At 45.7% G+C, this 10127-nt stretch overlaps 1 protein-coding gene across 1 annotated transcript in view; it reads left to right on the top strand.

The window, feature by feature from the left end:
• Nucleotides 1-3570: 3570 nt before the first annotated feature.
• Nucleotides 3571-10127, top strand: part of LOC108786641 (peptide methionine sulfoxide reductase MsrA-like) — an 18741-nt gene continuing 12184 nt past the window's right edge. The window contains exons 1-3 of the mRNA XM_018555974.1: nt 3571-3676; nt 3861-3929; nt 4014-4133. Coding sequence (XP_018411476.1) covers nt 3604-3676; nt 3861-3929; nt 4014-4133 — 262 coding nt within the window. The 5' untranslated portion in view covers nt 3571-3603. The remainder of the gene's footprint in view (nt 3677-3860; nt 3930-4013; nt 4134-10127) is intronic.

Raw genomic sequence — 10127 nt, 5'->3', positions numbered from 1 at the left:
ATTGGACGATAATACGTGCAAAGGGTATGGTCCTTCTCAGGTTTGGGGATAATTGAAATGTGAGCTTCCAGGGATTGGGCAGGAAACTCAGATCCCTGAGCTATAAAGTTAAAAACTCTCAGGAGGAACGGGGATAGGGCATCTTTGTATTGTTTGTAGAATTTGGACGTGAATCAGTCAGGGCCCGGACTCCTACCCGCCGGCGCCGATCCCAGAACCAGACCCAGTTCATCCGAGGTGAAAGGGGATTCCAAGGACTCCGCCAGCGAATCGTCCAACACAGGTAGAACAGTTTCCTGAATATAGGAGGGCAGCCTGTCCCCCTGAGATGCAGAGGTCCGGTCTGCCTCCTCTATATTGTAAAGTGCTGCATAAAACTCCGCGAAGGCCTGTTGGATCGCCGAAGGCGAATGTACCAGCGCACCCGACGAGGTCCTAATATGGGACACAAAGGCGTGCGTGGACCTAGGATGTAAGGTCCTAGCCAAGGCTCTGCCGCATTTATCCCCAGTCTCATATGTACGATAAGCCAATTTATCCTGATATCTATGGGTGGAGAGATCTAACAGCCCCAGTAGCTTCTGTCTAGTCTGGGAGATCTGCAGCAGAACCTCTTGGTCAGGTGATCCTTTATGGTGAGTCTCCCGGATACCCTGAGATCGTTCTCGTTTCAGCCGGGAACCATTTTGGATGAGGACGCCCCTAAGAACTGCCTTAAGGGCTTCCCATTGAGTCGCGAGAGGGGTAGGGTCTTCCGCGTGACTGCTAGAAACTGGCCATTCTCCTGCGAAAGAGCTGATGCACACAAGGGGTCTGCGAGCAGAGACTCATTGAGACGCCACGTCCATTCGCGAGGCGGGATCTGTAGTGTAAGTGTCACAGAGGCATGGTCGGACCAGATAGTTGGGTCAATGACACAGCATGGGGACCAATCAAGCGCAGAGTGGGAAGTAAAGATGTAATCTAACCTGCTATAGGATCGGTGAGGTGTGGAGTAATGGGTATAGTCTCTAGTCAATGGGTGAAGAACCCGCCAAACGTCTACTAGTCGAAGGTCCGTAAGGCGCTTCTTGAGCAGGCGTAATTTAGCATAGGATAGAGCTGAGCGGCCCACAGAGGAGTCCAATCCAGGCTCCAGAGCCAGGTTGAAGTCCCCACCCACCAATACTGTACCCTGGCCAGTCTAGCCAGTGTTCGGGAGATAGAAATTCGCTAAAGTGAATGTCCTACCCCAGAGTGACAGCTTGAGCAGCAGGTAACGGCCATATTCATCCGCTCGATGGCCCACCACCGTTGCGGGGAGGGATTTATGTAAGGCAATCGATACCCCCCTTGATTTCTGTACACTGTTAGGTACTTCAACAGATGGTATCATAGCTCTATGTGAGCAGTGGGGGATATGTGAGCTCTGGAAATGCGTTTCCTGAAACATGACAATCTGAACCATGGACTTATGCATAGAGTACAAAATCTGGCTTTTTTTCTTTTTTTAAAATCATGAACCTTGCTGAAAGAAATCGCAATTGTGGCACAAGTCATTTTTAAGGGAGGCTTTAGGAGCACAAATATGAAAGCAGTGATTTGTGAAGGGCTGTGATAGCTTTTATCTCTAGCAGTCTTCTGTGATGTCTCCAATCTTCGACTTTCTTCTGCAGCATATCTCCAGTCCAACATCTCCTGTTACAAGTCTGCAGTCCCTGACAGCTTTCTGTAGCATTACATTGACTGAATATTATGTGTGGCCCTTTGGAGATGGCAATGGCCACACTTGAGGCCCCCCATATCAAGTATGTTGACCACCACTGGTCCAAGCACAGGGTAGCACTAAGTGTTAAAGAAAACCTGTGCTGAAATTGATACAGCTCTTGCTATTGCTGACTCTCTGAAAATGTTAGCTGCCTATCTGCAGTTGTCTAGATCCGGAGTTCTGACTTTACTCAGACTTATTTTTATTTTGCAGTCTTGTTTTGAGCTATTCTGGGAGAAATTTGTTGAGTTTTCATTGCTTCCATTCTTCAGTATTTCACTGACCTGGATGAAGTATGCAAATCAGGAAAGTTGTTAGAAACATCAGAAATCTTAACCCTTGCATTGGGGCTATTCCTGGACTGCAAGGAATAAGTGCTCGTTTTTGTCTAGGTGCTATACTCGCCCGAAGCTTGGAGCCCCTTGACTGCTTCTCCGGCCCCTGAAGCCTGTCTTCTCTTCCACTGCAGCGATGGTATGTCCCTCAGCGTCCTCACATCTGTACACTGTATATAGAACATGATGACTCAAGGATCCTTAGACCCCTGAAGTGGAGGGGGGAGTGATGCTCCAGGTCTAAGAGCAAGCTGGCTTTTTTTTTTTTTTTAGCACCTAGACAAAAAAACGCACTTAACCCTTGCCCTACAGGGGTGGCCCCATTGCAAGGGTTAAGAACACTTTTGCCAGGAGTTATGCTGTAAAGCAAGAGGATCAGCATTACAAGATGAACTAGCTTTTTTGAGAAGATCTCAGCAAAAGCAGCCTGCTTTTCAGCTGTATCTGCGGCAAGGCATGTGTTATATGAAGACATACGCCTTTTGCAAAGGCAATATAAAAAGAAAGTCACAATCCTATGTGTTATACAACACTGTTTTACAAACGCCTTATTTAACACTGCTACCTCCCATGCATCAGGAATTGGTTTAGCTATATTTCTGGACGGATGAGGTGGGGGTCACACACTGCTCCCACTGCTTTGAATAAGGTTTAAAAACGGTTTTATCCTCTTCTTCCTTATGTGTGCTGAAAGACAAGGAGAGACTGCACATTGGAGGAGGAGAGAAGAGAGGAGTAAAGAGTGGATCCAGCTAAAACATGAGTATTTTGACTTAAAAATAGGTGGTCAAAATCATCTGGTGATGTGCACTGTGGTGAATAATTCACTAAATTGGTGGAAAATTGTTTCACCACTTCAGTACTGGAGCCATTTTTTTCATTTTGTGCACACTTGTAAAAATACACATTTTAGGCAGAAAGGAGAGAAAAAAACACCCCCAGAATTATATATTTACTGAAGGCAGAGGCTCTGGAGAATAAAATTGCGGCAGTTGCAATTTTTGTTATGTTGCACGTTTCTAGTGCAACTGTTTATCAAACCCAAATCTTCAGCAAAAAATACATTAAAGTTACATTTAGTCCACACAAACACAATATATTACCCCGTGTCTGGTAAAATATAAAAGATGAGGTTGTGTTGAGTAAATAGATACCAAACATGTCAATCCTTAAAATTGCATCCGCACATGAAATGACGACAAACTTTGGGATCCAAAATTTTCTATAGACGACTTTTTAAAGGCCTTTTACAGGCCATCGGTTTGGAGCTAACTGTGAATAATGGCCCTAGATGTATTGTTGTCTATGGCATAGCAGCTGAGAGTGTGTTAAAAACCCTTGCAGACACTTTTATACACATCTACAATTATCCCATTTCAGTTTGATGCTGATGTCTCTTTAACTAGCAGGGCTCTTTGGTTACTTATTAGAAATGTGTCAGTGACCTCTGCCCTATCAAGGTAATGATACCCTATAAATACACAGAATTGTTCTGGATTTTACACTCTGTACAACACAGCCATGCCTAGTAAGACTGTCCTCCCCACAGCGCAAGAGGCTCTACCAGGGCGGGCTGAAGCCCTTCAGGTGTCAGGTAAGAGCAGGGTGAGGAAGTTCATCAACGTGAACATTGTTCTCTCAACATTTTACCTGAAAAACACACTTCCTTAGATCATAAAGTTCACTGTGATAATCCAGTAACCAAGAATCATCCTACTGACTCTGCTAGATCCCTGCCGTAGTCTCTGAAATTTTCTTTCTTATTTTGTTTTCCACAGCCAAGCATGCGATTAATGGAAACTCAACAATTCAGCCATTTCCAGTTGGTCATGAGCTGGCAATGTTTGGTGAGTTCATAGAGTGTTGGTGTTCAGAAGAGGTATGAGCCTGGATTTCTCTATAAACTGATTGTGGTATCTGGTGCTTTTCAGGTATGGGCTGCTTCTGGGGAGTAGAGCGGCTGTTCTGGAAACAGAAGGGTGTCTTCTCTACACAGGTGGGATATGCTGGAGGGTACACTCAAAATCCCACATATAAGGAAGTGTGTACAGGTAAAGTTTTTTATTATTGGTTTCCTTGCCTGTTTTAATTCTCTATTATGTCTATTTTGTTTATTTGCCACTTTGCCCTGTATCTTATTTTAATTAAAAAAAGCATGCACATTTTGGCCAATAGGTTTTAAAAAAATCACTCTGGAAGATCTACACAATACAAGTATTACAGCAAGCATAACTGCAGATCCTTGTCTCTTCTGTAAAACTAGCAAAAATGTGTCCATTCCAAAACGGACATGGTTGGGGGTATAGTGGCAGCTTTAGTAATAAAAGCAGGGAGAATGAGGTAGTAGGTGTAGTAGTGGCAGTCTGATGCAAGGGGACACGGTCTTGGGGCTTATGAGGAGCAGGTGTGGTGTGGAATCTTAATGTGGTGGTTGGAGGAGTGTTGTTGGCTAACTGGTGAGAGCATTGGTGGGTAGGAGATTCTGGTCGGGTGGTGAGGGCAAGGGGGGCTGTGCTGCAGAATGGTGAGAGTGGGGGAAGGGCCTCTAGTACGGTGGTGAGATTGGGTTGCAGTACACTTACCAAACACCTGCCAGCACTTGTTCCTATGCTTCCTAACCCATATCCTCCTCCTCCACCTTCATTACAGGCAGGGCCGGCCTTAGGCCTTTAGTTCGGATGGCCAGCGGTGAGGGGGAGATAAGCCGCCCACAGGACGAGCTGTGACAGCCGCACCACCCTTGTTGCCATGGCACCCTGTGCGGCCGCACGGCTCGCACACCCCTAAGGCCGGCCCTGATTACAGGGTCAGAGAGGGGAATTGTTGGCAGAGAGGACAGGCATAGAAAGATGTACTGGCAGGTGTTCTCTCTCACCATCTGACCAGCACCCATTCACTACAGCAACAGTTGGATACTTGTAATTTCAGAGTTGGCCTGGCACTGACCATGGTTGTCTGCCATTATATTACTAACCCCAAGCCTTATCTTATTGAACAAGGTGAAACAAAGTGAAAATGTACTTTGCAAAGAGTACTTATTTATGTGCAATTAGAAAACAGGATTTCTAGCTCACACATGATTAGCGTATGTTACTCCAAAAAATAAAATTCCATACATGTGTTAGGTTATTAAGTAATGAAGCCTTTAATGTTTTTATTTTCTATATAACTGCTAAAAATACCTGCTGATCCTGCCAGTTCCCTTTGGTCCCTGTTGGAAACTGACCACGGCAAGCACGGCAGCAGATCCATACTGGCATGGTCAGTTTGCATTCCTATGGTTGCTACTAGGAGTTACTGGGGGCCATGCAGATGCAAGGCATGCCTGAAACTGCATCCTGTACACTCTAGTGTAGCTTTTCTCAAGCAGGTTCCTTATGGGGTGCCTTCTGGCTTTGTCAGGGGTGACTTCAAATTTTTGCACAGTGTCATGCCTTTTAATCCTATGGGGGGGGATTTTTTTTGTTTTTTTGCATGGGCCCCTTAAAATCTATGCCAGACCCCTATATGGGTTAAAGTGGGAAACAGAAACTTTGATGTGTTGGGGGCTTCTAATGTGAATGGCAAGGACTATGATGTGAAGGAGGGCATTTGATGAAAAAGGCAGGGACTCTGATGTGTGTGGGGGGGTTTGTGTTTTTGCATGGCCCCCCTTAAAATCCATGCCAGACCCTTATCTGAGATAAAGGAGGAAACAGGGGGACTCTGATCTATTGGGGGCTTCTCAGGTGAAAGGCAGGGACTCGGATGTGAAAAGCAGGAACTCTGATGTGAAGGGGGATTCTGATGTGAAAGGCAGGGACTCTAATTTGAAGTGGGCTTGTGATGTGAAAGGCAGAGACTCTGACGTGTTAGGGGCTTCTGATGTGGAAGGCAGGGACACCGATGTGAAGGGGGCTTCTGATATAAAAGGCAGGGGCACTGATATGAAAGGCAGGGGCAGGGATCACATTTGCTTGCTGTACAGCTACTTTAAGTTATCACGACGTTGATGAATTCACAGAAGGAAGTGAAAATTTCCTTTGCTTTGCCAATGAGATGAGATTGTACTGACGTCAAACATCCAATCATGTGCAAGCAAAAAACTTTCTCTTTTTTTTTTTTTTTTAATTCCTTGGCCATAAATGAATATTCTTTGAAAAGTGAATTTTTCATTTTCTTTCTCCTCATTCACTAAGATAAATGAAAGTTCCCTAAAATTGAACATGCTCTACTCATTTAGTAAATCAACCCTAATAACGTAAAACAAAACTTGGCTGGTTGTCAATAAATATTGCACTTTGCTCACTATCTTTTAATACTTGTTCTGTAATCCAGGCAGTCCTGCCAGATAGCACAGCCAGCCCCTTGACCTCTCTGCTGATGACATGGAAGCGGAGCAACACGGTTTGCAACACAATTTGGTATAGGACACTTGCGAGCCTGTGATTGGACAGTGAAGCAATAATAGCAAGCTGATAAGGTCAACACGCTCTCTTCTCCTGTTAGGAAGCACCCAGTGTTAGATGGACAATGCAGTAGAACCTGATTGGCTTGCAATGATATCCCTTCTAGTGTGAGTGTGGTTACAGGAGGTTAATATCTTGAGAATCAAGTACTTTTGCCAGCTGTAGAAATACATTTAAAGTGTATCTAAACCCCAAACCAAAAATGTAATATATTGCAGCTTACCAGTCCTTGGATGTGCTGGAAGCATTCGTTTTCTTATTCAGGCTAAGAACATTTTTAATGAGTACAGAAAATAAGCGACATGCAGTGTCCTTGTCACTTCCTCAAAACTGAGAAGCCGGGATAAACAATGTTATCCCTCTTTTGTAAACTACCAGTCACATCATCAGTCCACCATATCATGGAGAGGAACAAAGGCAGACAGGTTTGAAGTCCAGCCTATGTGACAACCTCTATAGATACAATGGAGAAATAAGTGTAGACATAGAAGGACCAAATGTGTATTGGCAGGATCACCAGTTGAAAATAAGCGGGAAGCCTAAATAAAGGAAAACCAATGCAGCCATCACATCTTGGGACTGGTAAGATGCAATTTCTCAAAATATTTGATTTTGGGTTTAGAGGCACTTAGTGTGGAAACCTATGATAAGAAGGTGTGGAGGCTTTCTGAAAATACCAGTCTCACGGCTGTCCAATGGCTTCTGTGCCTTCTAAATTGCTGACGGGAGGTAAGTGAAGGGGAATACAGATTAGGACTTCTGACATCCATCTGACTTTCCTTACCTGCATGCTTGTTCCAGGTCAGTGTCTCAAATGAATAAAAGCAATGAAAGCCTGACAACTAGCATTTGTAGAAGATCAGCAATGGTGGCCTCCATACAGATTTCCTTACATATTTGTATATAAAGAGTACAAAAAGGCGCTTATTAATGTGCTAGAAATGTAAATGAAACTTAAACATTTAGCGTAAATGAGTTTAATACCTTCCAGTTGCATCTAAACAAAATTTGTGATCAGAGTCTGCTTACCTGCGTCTGTAGAAACCTTTCCCGAGTTGATACCACCAGTGCCAGCCTCTGACTCCTAGATGTTCCACCACTTGTCCCTGGGAATAAAACATACACTCACAATATACTGACCTGAGGTGTGCCATGGTCTTGTTGGACAGTATACCAAATAAGGGGGCATACTCCGAATGTGTATAACTAAAAAGAGGGAAGGGTGGGTGGGTTACGCCGTAGATCGCTCGTGTACAGAGGAGCCTGGGCACCCGGTTTAAGAAGGCTGTGGGAGCGCAGACTCCTCCCACAAATCCAGGCCTAACAGGTTAGCCTTAAAACATGTGCAAAGTCTAACAGTTCATTCCCTTTTAGAAATCCTTGGTAGAAAAAGTCTGTCCCCTGTCTGCATGCTCAAGAAAGGACCCTTGCTCTCTGTGTGGAAGTAGTGGTCTCTCTGCAGAGGTCCCACATGCCCCCTGCTGAATCAAAGCTCATGGGACAGCGAGCTGACTTCCATTGGCGAATGCCTGGTAGATTGCGATCGATCTAATGGGCACCCCTCTTCTAAATAGTCTAAACATTCCAGGGTCTTTCTTCTTGGGTATAAGGCCTCATTCACACAGTGTAGAGGCGGGCCGTAGAGATCCATGCGGCATGCACGGCGTATTGGGCTGTTCCCGGGGGTGACAAGTGCTGCGTGTGATTGCTCGCAGCAGCCTGTTCGGCCGTACGCTGACATACGTACACCAGAATTGTGGGTCCGGGTGTCCGTGCTCGGACGCTGACCGGATCTACCCTGTCTGTGTCAGAGTACGGACACCCGGACCCGCATGGAAGTGCAGCTCGAATGTGGGGACAGCCACGCAGTGGTGTCATGCGGGGACCGGGTGTCACCCCGCCGTCATCACGCACGCGCAGTGGTCTTTTTGACGCCTGCCGGTGGCCATCTTGGTTATGGATGCCGGCAGAGAGAGGAGGGGACGTTCACCCTGTGGGATAAGGTATGCCACCGGGTCCCCTCCTCTCTCCTGATACTGTCGGGCTCTCGGTCCGACTGCCCGTCATTTCACTGCCAAGTCATTTTGGTGTCACCCTTCCAATGTTGGCACCTAGGTGCGGGCCGCACCCCCCTTGTGATGCCACTGCAGCCGCGTCCTCCCATAGAGAAGGACAGAATGCTGCATGCAATCACACGCAGCACCTGTCCCTCCTGGGAACAGCCCGATATGGTCGCCGCATGGATCTCTACGGCCCGACGCTGTATGAATGAGGCCTAAGGGAATATAGTACCCAGAATAAATATGGCATGAGTCGAATAAATGAAGAGTGGGCAACTACATCTACACAGGTACCAGATGTAAACAGAGAACAAACCAACTTCCTACCAGGTGAGCTGAATGCACTCCCCTTTTTCTTATTTGGCATATTCTATATATGTCGCTGTCACTTTTTGGGTTTCAGACAGTCATGTAAATCATAGAATATCTTGTTTCAGAACCAGCACTTTGTTGACAATTGCCCTTTGACACTGAGGCTGTCTAATTTAGAATTGTAGCATTGTTTATACCAAATTGTGTCTGCTACAGTTTTTTTAAGCAGTTGTCAGAACAGGGATGACAGAAAGCAGTATAAAACCGAGTCGTATTGTGCCAAAAACTTGATGTGTAGTAATGGTTTGGAGTTGTATGACATAAATGAGTAACTGAAAACTACCCCAGGATTTTGTCTTGGTTGTGAATTCAGCAGCACTTGGTAATGCTTGCCGGTTGTATGCCACAAATGTACCACCAGAGGGCACCCTAGGACTTGTATTGGCTTCGGCTTCAACTGATCTCTATGAGACCGAAAAAGAACTATAGTGTCTTTACCTAAAGTGTATCTAATCCCCACAACAAACGTTATCAATATATTGCAGCTCACCAGTCCTTAGATGTGGCGGCTGTAATACAACTTTGTTTTCTGAGGGTTCTTCCCCTTTATTGTCACCTTGTAATCATGTTGGTATTACACTTCCAGTCTTTGGATGACTCTCACTCACTGTATGGAACACTTTCATCCTGGAACAGAACGTTTATTAGGCTTGCAGAACACCTTTCCTCTTCTTATCTCCATAACATAGGAGATAGGCGTTCTGTAATCCTAAAACACTAACGCTGTACACCAGTGGTGAAGTCTGTCCCCTGACATCACCAAAGGGCCACAAGTAATATCCAGCTAATGGAATGCTACAGAAAGCTATCAGAGGCTGCAGATATGGACCAGGAGATGGTCAAACACTACAAGAATGCTACAAGAGATGCCCAGAGGCTGCAGACATGCTGCAGAAGGTGGCCAGAGACTGCAGACATGCTGCAGGAGGTGGTCAGAGAGTGCAGACCTGCTACAGGAGATGGTCAGAGAGTGCAGACCTGCTACAGGAGGTGGTCAGAGAGTGCAGACCAGCTACAGGAGGTGGTCAGAGAGTGCAGACCTGCTACAGGAGGTGGTCAGAGAGTGCAGACCTGCTACAGGAGGTGGTCAGAGAGTGCAGACCAGCTACAGGAGGGGGTCAGAGAGTGCAGACCTGCTACAGGAGGTGGTCAGAGAGTGCAGACC

Source organism: Nanorana parkeri, unplaced genomic scaffold (genome assembly GCF_000935625.1).
Source record: "Nanorana parkeri isolate BGI_ZX_2015 unplaced genomic scaffold, ASM93562v1 scaffold220, whole genome shotgun sequence".
NCBI lineage: Eukaryota > Metazoa > Chordata > Amphibia > Anura > Dicroglossidae > Nanorana > Nanorana parkeri.
Note: the sequence above shows the minus strand (reverse complement) of the source record. Positions and strands in the feature narration are given on the sequence as shown.